General features: G+C 42.2%; 2 protein-coding genes across 3 annotated transcripts in view; both read right to left on the bottom strand.

Moving 5' to 3' along the window:
* GALNT14 (polypeptide N-acetylgalactosaminyltransferase 14) overlaps positions 1–18,591 on the bottom strand; it is a 378,447-nt gene that overhangs the window by 254,703 nt on the left and 105,153 nt on the right. The gene's annotated exons all lie outside the window — the stretch shown is intronic.
* Positions 11,218–18,591, bottom strand: part of LOC142142533 (uncharacterized) — an 88,192-nt gene continuing 80,818 nt past the window's right edge. Inside the window, exons 4-5 of the mRNA XM_075200414.1 lie at positions 11,719–14,163; positions 11,218–11,429 (exon numbers count right to left, since the gene is read on the bottom strand). Coding sequence (XP_075056515.1) covers positions 12,395–14,163 — 1,769 coding nt within the window. The 3' untranslated portion in view covers positions 11,218–11,429; positions 11,719–12,394. The remainder of the gene's footprint in view (positions 11,430–11,718; positions 14,164–18,591) is intronic.

Below are 18,591 nucleotides of genomic sequence, written 5' to 3'. Positions count from 1 at the left end.
CAATTTCATGGTTGACGAATGCTATGAAACATCTGAAATCATTGATATGTATTTACTTCCAAAAAATCCCATCATTAGCAATTAAACAATCAGCGTAAATTAGCCCATGCCCTAATTTTCCCAGACCTTCACCAAGGGAGCACATCCCTTGATTTAATAGACCTCTTACAAGAAGGAAGCCTATAAAAGAAAGTGTGCACATCATTTGTATGTGCCCTGGACATTTTTCTTCTCATTTATTTTGAATCTACATAAGACTATACATAGGGAAGAAAGGGAATGAAAGGAAGGCAAGGAAAGGAAAGGAATGTTAAGTAAGGAAGGAAGGAAGGAAGAAAAGGAAGGAACTAAATAAGGGAGTAGAAGAATAAAGAACTAAAAAACTATGTGGGGGGGAATTGGAATTGAGTACATTATTTTTAATCAGTAAATAATAAGGATCATTCCATATGCTGGTGTACTTATTAGCAGCTGGAGCAGAGTGTATTGCATTGAATGGCACGGTGGCTTAGTGGTTAGCACTGCCTCACAGCACTGGGGTCATGAGTTTGATTCCCGACCACGGCCTTATCTGTCTGGAGTTTGTATATTCTTCCCGTGTTTATGTGTGCTTTATGGAGGGGGGGTTTAATTTTTTTTTTAAAGCTTTGTCATTAATGACTATGGGCCTGATTCATTAAGGAAAGTTAAGCAATAGTATATATATATATATAATAGACAGATAGATAGATAGATAGATAGATAGATAGATAGATAGATAGATGAATAGATAGATATCAATCTCTCTCTCTCTCTCTCTCTCTCTCTCTCTATATATATATATATATATATATATATATATATATATATATATATGTGTGTATATATGCGGTGTATTGTCTTAGAGCAGAGTGGACCTAGGTCTGTATCCCGCAGACAAATATTTACATCCGCTCCTTGTTGATTATGGACGTGCACATACCCGATGTATGTGTGTTTTTTTTCAAAAGAACACATTACGTTTGTTTTGAGCTTGTTAAAGAATCAGGCCCTACATGTCTACTTGCACTATATGTTGGCATCTGGTCCACTTTAAACTCAAAGACAGTTTATGTCTTTTTAATGAAGTGAGTTTCTGAAGATTTTCATTAAAGCAAAAATACAGTTTTCATACATTTTTTTTTTTTTTTCCCTACCAATGAATAACTCAGTCGTAGCCAGCTTGTGGGTATTATACATTTCTCCTCTCCACCTCCCTGGGGAGCTAATTTACTTGTACAGCTGGACAGCCAACTAAAGCCCTGAGAATGTGCAGCCCTCATCTGGAACACTGTCTCCTAACAAGGCTTAAGGTTTTTCCACAAGATTCTGCATTCAAAATAAGTGCTGCTTGATGCTTTCCCATTCTATCTTCTTGTAAGTGCTCTCGGGACACATAGAAGTGATAAAATGCTAAACAATGGTACATCTGTGTGACCTAGATTAGAATATTATAAAAGAGAGAGGATACTTGCTTTTATAACTCAGATATTTCTGCCAGGGCGGCAGAATTATTATGCCTCTCATCTTACTTTTGCATTGTTTTGTTTACACGTCTGTATTTGAAATATACACATCGCCTTACGCCATGGAGACAGACATTTTTTTTCTCCTATCCACTATTTATATGAATGCGCAAAGCAGATACAGACGGAGCCCATTTCTAGATGAACTCTTTTAGAGTCTCAATCAGCTGCACCAGTGATATTTTCTTAGTAAATTGTGACGATAGGTGTTTTTTATATCCCTGCGATTAGCGCCGATAGAAAACCAGTCCTATTGCCACTTAATAGTAGAGTTTAGTAAGGTTTTTTTTCCGTTCCGCATTCAATACACATTTCCATAATCGCTCATAAAATTCAAACAATAACGGTAATTTGCAACGCCATTTTGTTCCTGTGTATCTGGTTATGGGCACCATGTTCCAGGAGCCTGCACCAAATCTTTTTTTTTTCCTAATATGGGGGGGAAAAAGGGGGGATGCCAGACAAGGCTTCAGTTGTTCCCGCTCTGCTCTTTGCACAGCGGGGACCTCAGAGCATGCATACGGCGTCCGACATCCCACTGCTGACCACAATATACATAAGAGAAAAGAGATTGAGAACCCTGCACCACCAACAGCCCAGGATAGTGATGCCATGCTGATATCAGACTGGTGCTGTAAGGCTGCGTGTGTCATATGAACCTATATATGAAATAAAGTTCATGCATCCAACTTGTTCTACTCTCAAAATATCTTTTTTAATGACTTTTATTCTGTTTAAAAGATGGATTTCTGAATTAGCCAAACCACTGGCCATGAATCACGAAGTGTCCCGCGAATCATCCGGCACTTGGGGTTTGTTAGCTAATGGACTCTTTCGAGTGTGTGAGCCATTTCCATTAGACGTTTTGAAGCGATCTTCATTGCCCAGACTCCCCTGGATCCTGCTTCCTTAGGCAAGGAGCTCCGTTAAAATCAGCCTTGTTTATTGCTGTGCAGATTATCTCCCCTCATGGACCCAGCAAGGTAGAAAAAGGTAGAGTGCGTCTTACTTAGAGCTTCTGGCTCAGCGGGAAGCTTTATTAAGAAAGCATTTTATAGATCTGCCGAGAGAAGAAACCTTACATTCTCTCCGAAATGTGGCTCTACGGCTCAGTGCTCTACCAGCCTGCAAAAAACTAAAAGAGAAAGACACCTCTCAAAGGGAACAATAATTAAAGGCATGCTTTGTTCTTCATAAATTGCACAGAGGACAAGAAGTCTAAATGTGAGACAGCAATATTCTTAGTGACGCAAAGGTCACCAAGATTTTATTAAAACTCCCAGAGGCATTAAAAGTAATATACTGCTGAGCTGAAATATCTACGGGAGCTTTTACATTGTGCCGTTATGAAATAAATAGGAAGCAATTTATTGTCATTGAGGTCACGCTAGTCCACGGGGACATGTTAATGGTAAGAAATAAGTTCTTTTCTTTTGATCTTTTATATGAGTTTCTGAACGCTGGCATTGCGTTGTCCAAGGACTGGTGGAGAAAATAAAGTATCTGAAGATATGTCTGGGAAGATGATACATAGACACACACTGCAATTACCCGTGACGAGGACTACAGGCCAAAATAATGGTTACATTTCAGGAAACGTGGTCCAGATTATAATGTAAAAAGTACATTTAAGAAAACATTTTTGACACAGACTCACCACTGCTTGTACAGACAAAAGGTGCTCTATGGGGGTTTTCATTTTAAAGATCTAAGTGGTGTTTCCACGCGGCTTTCACCGCGATAAAGCACTTCACCGTTATTTATCTATTTACAAAATCAAACTGCTTTATTGTGAGTTGTGCCTTTCACCGAAATACCCCATGGATTTCCATTCTTCAGAAATTCTTTGAACCATTTCGACTCATTTATATAAAACATCGGAGGGACTTTAATGCCAGTCTTTTTCCTTTCCTGAAAAACTTTTGCCTGATTAGACCCGGCATTTTCCATTACTTTAAAGAGAGAGACTGCAATCAGTTTGGGGGGGAAAGAAGTAACTCAGGAGACGTTTACAAAACATTTTCACTCAAGGGGTTCCTTATTGTTTCAACGGAACAATATTTTTTACTTTGGTCAAAGATTTTAAATGGACGTTAATTATTGTCCCTGTTAAACTGGTTTTCTAATGGCTTATGTTTTAAAGAGCTAGCTCTTCATCAATCGCACGTATGCCAAACATGTGCTGGAGTATAGCGTTTCGGTAAACAAGTCCTACTATATATCTGTATAGTGATATGGATGGCCATGTGGTTTTACCTGTCTTTGAATGTAAACCACCCTGAATACACTGAGAATAGGGGCCATATTCTTAGTATCCCAGCAACAGGTCAATAAAAAAATTTTTTTTTTATATAGTCTCTTTTATCCTGCTTTTCAACAAAAGTATAATTGCAACTGATGATTTCTATTTAACAATTAAAAGACAGATAGCAAAGAAGTAACATCGGAAGGACATACTGATGGCAGATTTAAGACAATGAAACAAGAGGTAATCATCATCATCTATATATTTATATAGCGCCACTAATTCCACAGCGCTGTACAGAGAACTCACTCACATCAGTCCCTGCCCCATTGGAGCTTACAGTCTAAATCCACTAACATAGACATAGACACACATACACACAGACCGAGAGAGACTAAGGGCAATTTAATAGCAGCCAATTAACCTACCAGTATGTTTTTGGAGTGTGGGAGGAAACTGGAGCACCCGGAGGAAACCCACGCAAACACGGGGAGAACATACAAACTCCACACAGATAAGGCCATGGTCAGGAATTGAACTCATGACCCCAGTGATGTGAGGCAGAAGTGCTAACCACTGAGCCACCATCCTGCCCACATTTTTGTCAGCCAAGGGCGAAACATTGTGGTGCTGGGGGGGGGGGGGGCGGGGCACAGCGATGCCAATCAAAGGACAATGGTGGAGACCCAGAACTAAAAACTTAAGGAGATTTTTATTACACATGTGCCAGTCCCCGTACATGCTCAGTATAGCAGGGGCCTTTGGCGTTGCAGTTTGACCAGCATTGTCCGGTCCCCCTCACCTTCAGGTCTTTGAAGGGGATGGACACATATCACCCCCACCCCAAAGTTTGCTATGGGGAACCAACCATAACAATTGACCTGTCTACGAATCTGAGCTTGAGTAGGGGTACAGTACTTCAATATTTGTTGACGAATAAGAAGTCTATCAGTTTTATATAATAAATTTCACAACCAGGGAAATTGTTCCATTAGAATCTATGAGGTAGCTGATGAATAGAGAGCGACTGGCAAACGATGGCAGCACCTACTGATTTGACTATATACATACAGTCATGGCCAAAAGTGTGGAGAATGACACAAGTATTGGTTTTCACAGAGTTTGCTGCTTCAGTGTTTTTAGACCTTGTTGTCAGATGTTGCTATGGTATAATGAAGTAATATTACAAGCATTTCATAAGTGTCAAAGGCTTTTATTGACAATTACATTAAGTTTATGTAAAGAGTCAATATTTGCAGTGTTGACCCTTTTTTTTGAAGACCTCTGCAATTCGCCCTGGCAGCTGTCAATCAACTTGGCATTGTTCATCGCCAAACTTTTCTTGGACTTTTGGGAGAAGTTGCTCTTGGAGGATGTTTTGGTACCATTCTTTATTCATGGCTGTGTTCTTAGGCAAAATTGAGAGTGAGCCCACTCCCTTGGCTGAAAAGCAGGATGCTTTACTGTTGGCATGACACAGGACTGATGGTAGCGCTTACCTTTCCTTCTCCGGACAAGTGTTTTTCCAGGTACCCCAAACAATCTGAAAGGGAATACATCAGAGAAAATTACTTTACCCCAGACTCAGCAGTCCAATCCCTGTAGCTTTTGCAGAATATCAGTCTGTTTCTTATGTTTTTCCTGGAGAGAAGTGGCTTCTTTGCTGGCCTTTTTGACATCATGCCATCCTCCAAAAATCTTTGCCTCTCTGTGTGTGCAGATGCACTCACACCTGCCTGCTGAAATTCCTGAGCAAGCTCTGCACTGGCGGTGCCCCGATCCTGCAGCTGATTCAACTTTAGGAGACAGTTTTGGCGCTTGCTGGATGTTCTTGGGCGCCCTGAAGCCTTCTTCACAACTATTGAACCTCTCTCCTTGAAGATCTTGATGATTTGACAAATGGTTGATTTAGGTGCAACCTTAGTAGCAGCAATACCCTTGCCTGTGAAGTCCTTCTTGTGCAAAGCAATGATGACTGCACATGTTTCCTTACAGAGTCATCTCCAGCCTTGTCCTCGTCAACACTCTCACCTGTGTTAACGAGAGAATCACTGACCTGATGTCAGCTGGTCCTTTTGTGGCAGGGCTGAAATGCAGTGAAATGTTGTTTTTGGGATAAAGTTCCTTGTCATGACAAAGAGGGACTTTGAAATTAATTGCAATTCATCTGATCACTCTTCATGACATTCTGGAGTATATGCAAATTGCCATCAAAAAGAATGAGGCAGCAGACTTTGTGAAAAATAATATTTGTGCCATTCTCAAAACTTTTGTCCATGACTGTACACACATAAAATTTTCTCTTTACGCTAAAACTCTTTTAATCTCAATTGCCTATTTTTAAGCCATTCCACCTCCTTTTGACAACATCTGACGGGGCAGGGGTGGGGGGGGACAAACGTTTGGGACTGGGAGAAGTTAATGAAACTAGGAGTGTCCCTCGATGAGTAAGAAGTACAAGAGCCTACAAGGAGGGTTTGCGAGTCCCACTTTTTGTGCACTGTCTATGACCTATTGCTGTCCACGTGTTTTTTTTCTAAATTTGTCTATAAAAAGTATAGTAAACCTGATTTATAGAATGGTATTTAGCAAACTTGATAGCATGACAAATACTTGATAGCTTATTTGTACACTGAAATTTAAAGTTGATATTTGTGTGCTACATGAAAAAACCGTCAGTATTTAACTTATGTGCAAAACAGAATACTAATTTGCACCCCTTGCATTGTAACATGGTTTTGTCCAGGAGACTGAAATAAAAAATTTCTCAAGTTAAGATCCTTAATGAATCAGTCCCAAAGTTATCATTTATCTAGTACATTCTACAAAATGATAGATAGAATCTGATTGGTTGCTATAGGCAACATCTCCACTTTTTCAAATCGCAAGTTTAGTAAATATACCCCTTAATACCCTCTCCCCCTCTTCCTGCTGCTAGTCCATTTTGTCCCCCCCTTTCCCTTAGATTTAGATTCAATCTTCCTTTTTATTTTTATTGATGTCTCTGCAAAAAAAACTTCAATAAATTATATTTTTTACTAATATATATTTATACTTTTTTGTTTAAAATTAAAAAAATCCAAAATAGGGGAAAAAAGTTCTTGCAAATAAGGTCAGAATTATATTTTATTGAGTATTAGCTACAGTGTAGCATCTGAAAGCAGAGTGTGAGCACGTTTCCTAAGCAAGAATATAAAACACTGAGTTCACAGCGAATCCCATCAGCTTTGCACACTCCTGTTAGCACTGCTGACTTCAGATTTATTCCTGTGCCAGGCTCCAGCAGATGATTCCTTTCTGCTTCAAAGCCTTTCTTTTCCCCCTCCTCGTACACAAACCTTAGATCAAGAAAAGGATACTGCATTAAATTCAGGAAAATCGATAGGAACCAGAGGCTCATAAATAATTTTACATCAGCATAAACCATAATAAATATTTCTTTATTTCACCAAGAGCGGCTATAACCCTCACGATGGTCTCTTTGAGAATCGAACAGTTTACTGCCAGGACGTGACGGAAATACCAGTGAGTAGCGAATGGCACCGCGGCGACCCAGAGGCGCACAGGGCTCTTTTATAGCCAACAACACCTGGCCGTATTCTCATCTGTTTGCAAGTGAACATGTCAACAAACCAAGAACGACAGTGTCTGCAGATCTGTAAAGGCTGCAATTGTGGAGCACAATGTATAGAGACGTTCCCCTGTAATAACCTGCAGTTCTGTACTGATGCTCTGCAAAGCTAATTTGCATAACTAATCATAGAGAATGTAATCATCCCACCTTATTGGGGACATGTTACCTGGTTTGCTGACAAGATCCAGCATCTTTTAGAAGCCAGCTCTTTATTAGGCTTTTAAAGAATATAATTAAATTGCTATTTACACTTCATGTTTTAAACATTTTTTAAAATAAATTGATTTTTATGGTCAGTGACAAATGTAACATTAAAGAAGTATTATACCCAAAACTAAGTTTTTTCATTTTTGGTTTATTTATCCTTTAATAACAGTGATTTTGTCACAACCCGCTGCTATTGTTAGACCTTAGTCTACGTTATATAAATCCCTGCTAATCCTTTATGCTGTTAAATACACCACTGCCTGCCCAAGATAAATGACTTCTTGGTATTGACCAGAGTAGAACAATACTATTAAGTATTGTTCTCGTCTGTTTATGCATTTGTACAATTTATGGATGGTTTTCTATGTCTTATGTGATTACATTACACTGGTTTCTGTACTCACTTTTGTGTCTCAGGCCTAAAGGTCCCTACGGTGAGTGGATATTGTGAGGATTGTCTTGTTTAGCTAGTTTGGATGTGGGTTTGGTTTGGATCCAGCTAAGACCAGGACGATAGGAGCCTGCCAAGCCCCAGACGGCGGTAGGGTGATTCCCAGGTTTTTCCAACTGTTACTGGAGATTTTTCAAACATAATTATATCTATTCCAACCAGCATGTTGGCAAAGTAAAGAAGGCTTTCCACATTGATCTTGTGGTGACATATTGGGACACGACTCTGTCTTTTGTCCTCAAGGTGGATGCTTCAGAGATCGCTGTGTGTTTTGAAGGCATGAGAAAAAATGTCAATGCAACCCTGTGCCGCTTTGCCAAGAGGCTGCCCGTCTACAGAGCAGAAGAATTCGGTAGATGAAAAAGAGTTATGAGCATTCTTGTTGGCACTCAAAGAATGGTGATATCTTCTCCATGGAACCCAGACATCCATCACAATATATACGGAACACAGACACTTGGAAAATCTACGGAACTCGCAAAGGTTACATTGCCGTCAAACCAGGTGGCCTCTATTTATTTTTATATTTAACCTCATTGTGACTTACCATTCTGGCTCCTGTTATACTAAAGATAATGACTTATCTCACCAGTTTGGTAAATCTCCAGAACCTACCAAGAAAACTTCATCGTTCCTCCAGGAAAGGTTGTGAAAGCTCTGACACCACAAACCTTCAAACAAAAAATGGCTCAATCAACCAAAATGGGTAAATTTGTTCCCAAGGTCTACATACAAAACCCAAAACTTCAGCTACAACCAGATGGATGTCTGACCAGAAATTCTTGTTTATTCCTATGTAAACCTTACAGATAAGGGTCTTACTGCAACTCCATCATACTAAACATGCAGGTAGTGCAAGTAGAACTATGTATTTGTGGTCTAGTATAGATCAATTGGTCCGCTCTATCTGAGCCTGGTTCAAACATCTCATGCATGTCCTGCAGAGCAATGTCAACCGGTATTGATACCTCTGGATCCCTAGAGATCAATATCATTGACCTTCATTGCAAAGCTACCACTTCACATGGGCATAACACACACCATATTCATTGTGGTTGAACGTTTTAGCAAAAGGGCCCATTTTGTTCCTTTGACAAAAGTTACCTTCAGCTTCAGCACCTCAAACAGCTCATTTGTTTCTAAATCATGGGGCCTGATTCATTAAGGGTCTTAACTTAAGAAACTTCTTATTTAAGTCTCCTGGACAAAACCATGTTACAATGCAAGGGGTGCAAATTAGTATTCTGTTTTGCACATATGTTAAATACTGACTGTTTTTTCATGTAGCACACAAATATCAACTTTAAATTTCAGTGTACAAATAAGCTATCAAGTATTTGTGTGTTACATGAAAAAACAGTCAGTATTTAACATATGTGCAAAACAGAATACTAATTTGCACCCCTTGCATTGTAACATGGTTTTGTCCATGAGACTTAAATAAGAAGTTTCTTAAGTTAAGATCCTTAATGAATCAGGACCATGGTCACTAAAGTTACAGCCAGTTTCTAAAAGGCTTTTTTGCAATTCTTTGCAAATTGACCTCTATCACCAGTTTATCAGACCAATGGGTGGACTATGCAGATATATTGGAGCAATATCTGAGGACATATGAAAATTTTCAACAGCAACACTGGTCTGATCCGGTACCCTCAGCAGAATCTGCATACAATAATACCTAAATCCTAAAAGCCCACTCTTTGCCGATTATAGATACCATGCAAAACTCCCACCTTCCACTTCTGGTTGCCTTTTTCTTAAAAATTGTCTATTTATTTTTCACCTGATTTTTATTGATTGGAAGGTGACATGAAAGGTGGAAAATGGTCCAACATGATTTATGTTGACATCAGACTGTACAACACAAATATCCGCCACCTCTATATAGGGGGGTTGACCTTTCTTACCCACTGTATATTAGAAAGGGGGAGTAGTGGACTATTTATTACCATTTTGTTTGTCATTATTTATCCTGACATTTAGGGTAATGTACCTTACCAACGTACTCTTTTGGCCTGGTATAAAGTATCGCAGTGTACCCGGCACCTATGGCTGCTGAAATTATTAATATACGAAGAGGAAGCAGTTTATCTGGTGTTTCCAATTTAAATGCTAATAGAGACCTTTAACATAATTTAGTTACTCTTGCATAATCTGTTGCCCAAACCAAGTTCTGTTTTAGAACAGCGACACGTTATCACGTTGTGCTACAAACTATCAAACGTGAATTTCCCGGAGCGCTCTAAATTCTACTCGTGTCCTGGTTTATGTTCTGGATGGTTGTAAAAAAAATGTCTCTTCGGCAAAACATCAGAATTTATAAGCAGCCGATGCGCAAACACAACACGAGGTCATATAATAAGAGTAACTTATTGTTGCTGCGCCCGGGAAGAGAAATGGAAATACAATGCAACCAGCTGCAGTTTAGTGTATAATTTTGACATGTTATAAAACAATATGATGGGGGATACATAGAACTAGTGCAGGTAGAGGACAACAATGCCTTTAGCCCATGGTATAGAAACACCAACTCTCATGTTAACAGTCCATTATATAGGAGATATTGTACTCTGCACTGTAAATTATAGGGGTATTAAATATCATAGAGGCAGAGCCGGATTTACACCTCATGGGGCCCTAGGCAAGATATCGGTTTCCCCCCCCCCCCCCCCTTCACACACACAGTGGCCCCTCGCACACACAATACACACAGACAGTGGCCACACACACATACAATACACACAGACAGTGGCCCCACACACACACACACACACACACAGGGCCTGATTAAGGGTTCTGGCTGCCCTAGGCTAATACGGCCGCAGCGCCCCCCCCCCCCCCCCCCCACCCTGAATATATAAGTGTATAGGAACACTCCTGAATATGAATGCTCAGGTGTATTCTCATTCTCCAGCATTCAGATTTAGACAGATTGTGCCGTTGTCTCTTACCTGTTCTTGCTCTTCTCTCTTGCAATTTTGTTATCCTCCCGCTGGCTTCTGGAAAGTTGGCGTCCTGTTTTGAAAATGCAAAAATTTATTATACTGCAAAAATGTTAACAAACCCTGAATGATTAGGCCTTTTAGTTAAAACAAAGCACTCCATTATGGCCAGCTAAAAGTACCCCATTGTACAGGCATATATAAGTGTAACACCCCCTTGTGTATTAAGCGTTGTGAGGGTATATATATATATTGAACCACGCAGATGCTTCTCACCTTGGTACTTGGTTTTCAGTGCCTCCACCCGAATCTCTGCTTTCTCTTCTGGGGGGTGTTCCAAAGATACACCAGGGGGAGATTCGGGAAACCCCCTGCCCAGTATTAACACTCTGTGACAAAATGTGTGCTGCAAAAGCCAGCCAGGCACATTTATTTAAATGGAAATCCTAAATGCAGCTTTGTAATTTTATAGAAAAATATACTTTGGTATAATTTGAAATAATAGTGCAAACAATACAATACAGTAATAAAACAGTGTGGATGAAAGTGGCGCACCACTTCTTACTATGCACACCAAGTTAACACAAAAACTCGCAATAAATCAATAACAGCATACAATATAATATAATATATAACAATATAACCATTAACTGTCACAGCTTTATACACATGAAAAAATATATCAGATATCTTACTTGCTCCTGATACTGTGAATATCTTGCAGGGTGAATTTATATATTTTCCCTTATAGCCCTACAATGTACTGCCAAACACACACAGCAGTATTCAAACACACCACACAAATAGAGCAGTGCACTGCAAGTTGGGGCCCTTCTGTATGTATGCAGCATGGCATGGAAACATCATGTGTCCAGTTTGCAGATGTTGGAGGTCTTTAAATCACTTGCAGTGAGGTACAGCAGTCACAGTATGCAGACCCTCCTCTAGCAACAACTGTAAAATCCTTTCTAATTTGTATCCTGGGACTTGTAGTTCCACAAGTGCTGATTAGACACACACTTGGTGCATATTTACCTGCCCACCCATCTATCCCTAACTCTTCAGCCCTTGTGGCCAGATATAGTCCAAACCCCACTTGAACAACAACAGATAGATAAAAATAACCAGTAACTTATCTGCACCAGTGTGTCACAGGTCTGAACTTGATTATCTCCAAAATGGCTGACTTGTAAAATGTCCTTCTTCAGAGATGCATGCAAACCTCCTCCTACAGCTTCAAACTGTGGCTTCCAGCAGGTTCTGTTCAGAACTGCACCCAGCTTTGATATCTCTGCAGACTGCTCTCTCTGCTCAGATCACTCATCCAGTGCCCTTCTCCCTAGGGTCACCTATCTGAACTGGTCACACAGCTCAGTCTCTCCCAGGATGCTCCTCTCTCTCTCCGCCCTCAGGTTTCTCAGTCTTCTTAGGCTCCGCCCCCTCTTCATAACAGCATTCTGGGAGATGTAGTTCCTTCTCCTTGACTGGTAAATAGCTATATGCATCTCTTTTCTTACTGATGCAAGTGTGATTATTAGCCCCTGGGTGCTCAAGTCCAACTGCAGCATCCCCAGGGGTTACACACTCCCCCTGTGGGGCAAGTCCACAATGAACAAATGATGAGGCTTGTCCCACATCCTGCAAATTTAAAGGGGTTAAGACATCCTGTCTAAATACACTTTCACATCCATACACAACAGGCCCTGGCATAACAGATATGGGAGTCAGATATGGCCACTGATAGACCCAGCTAGGATGAATCACCTTAGGAATCTCAGTCATATGACCTAGACTATCATAAGTCAACATCATTGGGGCTCTAGGGGTCCTTTTAGGCCGACCCTGGACTGGTGGGTTCCCTTCCTCTCCCCCCAACACCCTGTTGGGGCGTTCAGTGCATCCTCCATCTGGATCAACGACGTCCCCATCCATGTCAACTTCCTGGTTAGAGCCTTCCTCTACTGAACACTGAGAATCCAACCGTCCAGCTACTCTTGGGTTGACACTTTCATTTGAAATGGCAGGCATAGTTCTCCTTTCTTCTACTTGTGGAGGTCTTACAGCGGCCCCCTCGGTAGACCTAGTGAGCCTTCTGATATCTTGTCTCCAATCTATTTCTCCCAATTTACCTGGAGCATCATACCCCCAATCATCTCCATCATCTTCTTCTGTGGTCGGTTCTCTGATTCGCCGTGATCTTCTGGGTGTGGACACTTTTGGCTCATCTGTTTCAGGCTCCTCCCAAAACCGGACACCATCTCTGATGGGAAGCAAATGTTGTCGATGGTATGTCTTTATAGGGCCTGTTAGCCGCTCGGGCCTAATTCGATAGGCTGGGATGTCTGGCAATTTTGCAACCACAACATGAGGATCCTTTCGCCAACGATTGGCTAACTTGTGTTTCCCCGGGAGGCCCAAGTGTCTAAGTAAAACCCTGTCACCTGGCTCCAGAATATGCTCCTTGACCTGTAGATCATAACGACCCTTGTTTCGTTGTCCAGCTTTTGATGCAGCTGCTTCTGCTAGTCTGTAGGCCTCCTTTAGTTCTTGTTTCAGCTGCTCCACATATTTCAAATGGGGCTTTTCTTGGGGATCAGCAGTGTCCATTCCAAAACAGATATCGATTGGTAATCTAGCCTCCCTTCCAAACATTAAGAGATATGGGGAGTACCCCGTGGACTCGTTTTTCGTGCAATTGTAGGCGTGGACCAAATGGCTGATGTGCCTACTCCAATGTGCCTTTTTTTTAGTGTCCAAAGTGCCCATCATGCTGAGAAGGGTCCGATTAAATCTCTCCGGCTGCGGATCTCCTTGGGGATGGAAAGGAGTAGTCCTGGACTTCTTTATCCCGCAGACCTCGCACAGTTCTTTTATTAGCTTGCTCTCAAAATCCCGACCCTGATCTGAATGAATGCGGGCAGGCAGTCCATAGTGGACAAAGAACTTTTCCCATAGGATTTTTGCCACGGTCACAGCTCTCTGGTCTTTTGTCTGGTAGGCTTGAGCATAACGGGTGTAATGATCTGTCACCACTAGAATGTTACACTTGTTGCTTTCATCCGGTTCCACTGATAGAAAGTCAATACAGACTAACTCTAAAGGCCCATTGCTGGATATATTCTTTAAGGGGGCAGCCTTTTCTGGGAGGGATTTTCGAAGTATGCATGTCCCACAAGATTTACAATAACTCTCAATGTCTATCTCCATTTTCGGCCAGTAGAATCTATCTGAAATTAAACTCATGGTCTTCTCTATTCCCAGGTGGCCGTGTTTATCATGCAACGCACGGAGAACCATGGGACGGTGCTTCTTTGGCAATACTAGCTGTTTCCTCTCTCTGCCATCTTTGCGGCTGGTTTCTCTATACAGTAGCCCCTGCTTCACCACCAATGACTCTCTCTGTCTGCTTAGCAAAATAGCTTCCTCCGTTTTCAAACTACTCGGGTGGATTCTTTGTCTGTGTTTAACAGACCACCTAACTGCTGCTATAGAGGAGTCATTCTGCTGATCTTCTTTGACTTGGCTTGAACTCAACTTCTGAAGATCACTGAGCTCCATTTGACTCAGCCAGCAATATTGTCTTGGTAGTGCATCTGTCGTTGCCCCTAGAGCTGTTAAGCATTCTTTGACTGGAGGCACGACCACACGTCCCTCGTGACACATCCCCTTCACCTCTGGAGCTGGCAACTCTATCCATTCTTCTTCCTGAGATTCCACAAACCTTCCCGGTAATCTTGACAAAGCATCGGCATCTACATTTCTTCTCCCAGGCCTGTACTTTATTGTGAAATTGTAAATGGCCAGCGCCGCCAACCATCTGTGCCCAGTTGCATCTAGCTTTGCTGTGGTCTGCACATATGTGAGGGGATTGTTGTCTGTATGCACTTCGAATGGTACTCCATACAAGTAGTCGTGAAGTTTGTCAACAACTGCCCACTTAAGGGCCAGGAACTCCAACTTATGCACCGGGTAGTTCCGTTCACTGGGTGAGAGACCTCGACTGATGTAATAGACTGGTCTTAACCTTCCTTCTTGCACTTGGTATAGCACTCCCCCAAGTCCCTCAAAGGAGGCATCTACATGCAGAATGTATGGTAACTCTGGATCGGCATATGCCAGAACAGGCGCTTGAATCAGGCAGGTTTTCAATCCTTCAAAAGCTTGTTCGCAAGCCTCACTCCACCTTTCCCCGAACGCATCATTTACCCGGAACAATGGTTTCTCTTTCCGATGGGAACCTCTTGGAGCAGGATAACCTCGAGTTAGATCTGTAAGAGGCTTGACAAGTTTACTGTAGTTTGGGACAAACCTTCTGTAATAGCCACAGAACCCCAAAAAAGACCTTAATTCCTTCAGTATTGTTGGTCGAGGCCATTCTTTCACCGCTTCTATCTTCGCTGAATCTGTAGAAATTCCTTCCCGATCCACAACATATCCCACATACTTGACCTGGGTTTTACAGAAGCTACACTTGTCAAGGGACAACTTCAACCCTTTCTTTATTAAGCGATCCAATACCTTGAGGAGTCTTTCGTTGTGCTCATTCAATGTTTGGCCAAATACTATCAAATCATCCAAGTATACCAGCACTTCCCTGAAATTCATGTCACCCACAACATCATCCATGCATCGTTGGAAAGTGGCTGGAGCCCCTGATAATCCTTGTGGCAATCTTTTGAACTGAAAGAATCCAACCGGGCAGATGAAGGCGGTTTTCTCAGCATCCTTCTGACTCATCAATATCTGATAGTACCCGCTGCGTAGATCTAGCACAGAAAACCACTTGCTTCCCTGAAGACAATCAAGGGCTTCGTCTATCCTAGGGACAGTGTACTGATCAGGAATCGTGCGCTTGTTTAATGTCCGGTAGTCCACGCACATCCGTATTTTTCCCGTCTTCTTTCTAGCCACCACAATAGGAGAAGCATAGGGACTCTCAGATCTCTCAATCACATCATTCTCTAGCATCTCCCTTAAATGTTCCCGAATATCATCCAAATCAGCAGGGGCTAGGCGTCTTGACCGTTCTCGGAAAGGTCTGTCGTCCGTTAGCCTTATGTAGTGCTCCACTTCTGTCGCTAGACCTAAATCCCAGTCCCCCGAAGAGAAGGCAGCCTCTCTTTGTAGCATTTGCATAACTAGCCAGTGTCGGTCTTCTTGACTAGCATCACTACCATTAAAGCATTGATCAAAACTTCCTATTTGTAATGTGGTTTCTTTCTGAGATTTTTTTTCCTCTTTCTTCTTATAAGCAGCAAGGCACATAGGATGAATCTTAAGTGTTTTACTATAACTTGCTCCTCCCACCTCTTGGCACCAGTTGGCCAGTATCTCGAACAAATGGGAGTTAGTTCCAATAATCACTGAGACATCTCGAGGTTCTCCTTCGGCCTCAGGACAGACAAGTGCAAGCACGTTCACCTCTTCTTCTATTCCAGCTACTTCCCGTGGGAACTTCAAAGGTACAGTGATGTACCCAAGGTAGGGATAATTCTTGTCACTCAGACCCCAGATGGTCAGTCCACACAATGGCTTTATGGGCAAGTCAGATAGATTATCTCGGTACCACTTCTCGAACACAATGGACACCTGTGAACCACTATCTAGCAAGGCCATACAAGGTCTCCCATTTAGACATGCCGGCACGTGAGGAGAGGGTCCCAGCAATCCATTGGGCAAAAGACCCCATTCCAGGTGAGAGTTCCCCACAGTGTTAATGTCAGCTTTCTTTAGAGGGCCAGTGTGGGGGTTCCTGGTACTCCCTTTCAGTTTTCCGAAAGCTTCCTATCCCGGTGGGATGGTGAGGGTGACCACCTTCCTCCCTTCCTCTGAGGACATTGTCTAGCGAGATGCCCAACTTCTCCACAAGTGAAACAATTGTTCTGTTTCCGAGTAGTGTTAGCTTCGAGAACTTGCCGGGGGTGGATGTTCGGGTGCAGTTGCTCGGTAGTGTGGTATTTCAGCATCTGTGCTTGAATCTGCTTCTGCATCTCCAACAACTGAGCAATCTGCTCACCTTGTTTCTCCACAATCTTCATTAACTCAGTGCTGGGAAGGTCAGCCTCGGGCTTTGACTGTACGACCTTGACTTTCTTGGTCACCCTCTCTCGGGATTTAACTATAGCTTCCTCTTGTTTAACATCTTGTATCAACTGAAGAAAAGTAGGTGATGGTTGTCCCAGTTGAGCATTTCTTATCTTCATCGCTACTGGGTCATGGGACAGAGCACCCCGTAACAACTGTTGCATACGCCTGTCGTCTACTTCTGCTAGGGGTATTCCTTTCTTTGACACAATAAGGTGGATCAGCTTGTCCAGCCGATAGATATAATTGGACAATGTCTCCCCTGACTCCTGATAGGTGTGGCGTAGCTGATAGAGCAGATCTGTTGCATCCTCTGCCATTCCATATTCCTGATCTAGAGTCGCTAAGTAGTGTCGTGCAGTGGCTTGGGGGTCACTTCTCCGTACAGCTTGGATTAGTTCTCCAGCGGGACCTCGCAGACTTTCAACGATCCGCTGTCTCTTATAGGGTTCGGAGCAATGCCATTCCTCCAGGTATTGGGAAGCCATCTCTTTCCATGCCTCGTAAGTTTCTTCCCCAGTAGGGACTGGTTTTATTCCTGAGAAGAGCCGGAGCCTTCTGTAGCCCCCTTCATGCTGTGACTTTCCTAACTGGTCTACCAGTTTCTGTACAGCAGTGAGGAACAGTTCGCTTTGATCCTCATCAGTTTTCCTAGTACTGGAGGGTGACTGAGAATTCTCTTCCCTGGCCTGAGGGAATACTTGTCGGTTAATATCTCCATCTGGAAGTTCAGCATTAAGAGGTGCTGCGACTAGCTGTTTTGGCTTTAACGGTATCACAATATGCCATTGTTGTTTTTGTGGCCCAGAAACGAGGGAGGGAAGAAAATCTTTATCCAATTCTGCTTGCGTCTCACAGAGGATCAGACTGGTCTTATGCTGATCTCTACCTTTCCATCCAAGGATTTTAGGATGTTCTACCCCATAAATCCTGTGGAGCACATGCAGGACTTCCTCATCTGTCACTCCCTGAGAGTCACCATAGATCCCTAAACATCGAGTTGGGGCCACAGTCTGTTGTTCACACCACAGAAACACTTCTTCTCTTATACTATCCATGACGTCTGTGCTGATGGGTTTCACTGAGTGTGTCTTCAGTATCTCAGCAGTGCCTCCACTGTAACACCCCCTTGTGTATTAAGCGTTGTGAGGGTATATATATATATTGAACCACGCAGATGCTTCTCACCTTGGTACTTGGTTTTCAGTGCCTCCACCCGAATCTCTGCTTTCTCTTCTGGGGGGTGTTCCAAAGATACACCAGGGGGAGATTCGGGAAACCCCCTGCCCAGTATTAACACTCTGTGACAAAATGTGTGCTGCAAAAGCCAGCCAGGCACATTTATTTAAATGGAAATCCTAAATGCAGCTTTGTAATTTTATAGAAAAATATACTTTGGTATAATTTGAAATAATAGTGCAAACAATACAATACAGTAATAAAACAGTGTGGATGAAAGTGGCGCACCACTTCTTACTATGCAC

Source organism: Mixophyes fleayi, chromosome 3, assembly GCF_038048845.1.
Source record: "Mixophyes fleayi isolate aMixFle1 chromosome 3, aMixFle1.hap1, whole genome shotgun sequence".
NCBI classification, from domain to species: Eukaryota; Metazoa; Chordata; class Amphibia; order Anura; family Limnodynastidae; genus Mixophyes; species Mixophyes fleayi.
Note: the sequence above shows the minus strand (reverse complement) of the source record. Positions and strands in the feature narration are given on the sequence as shown.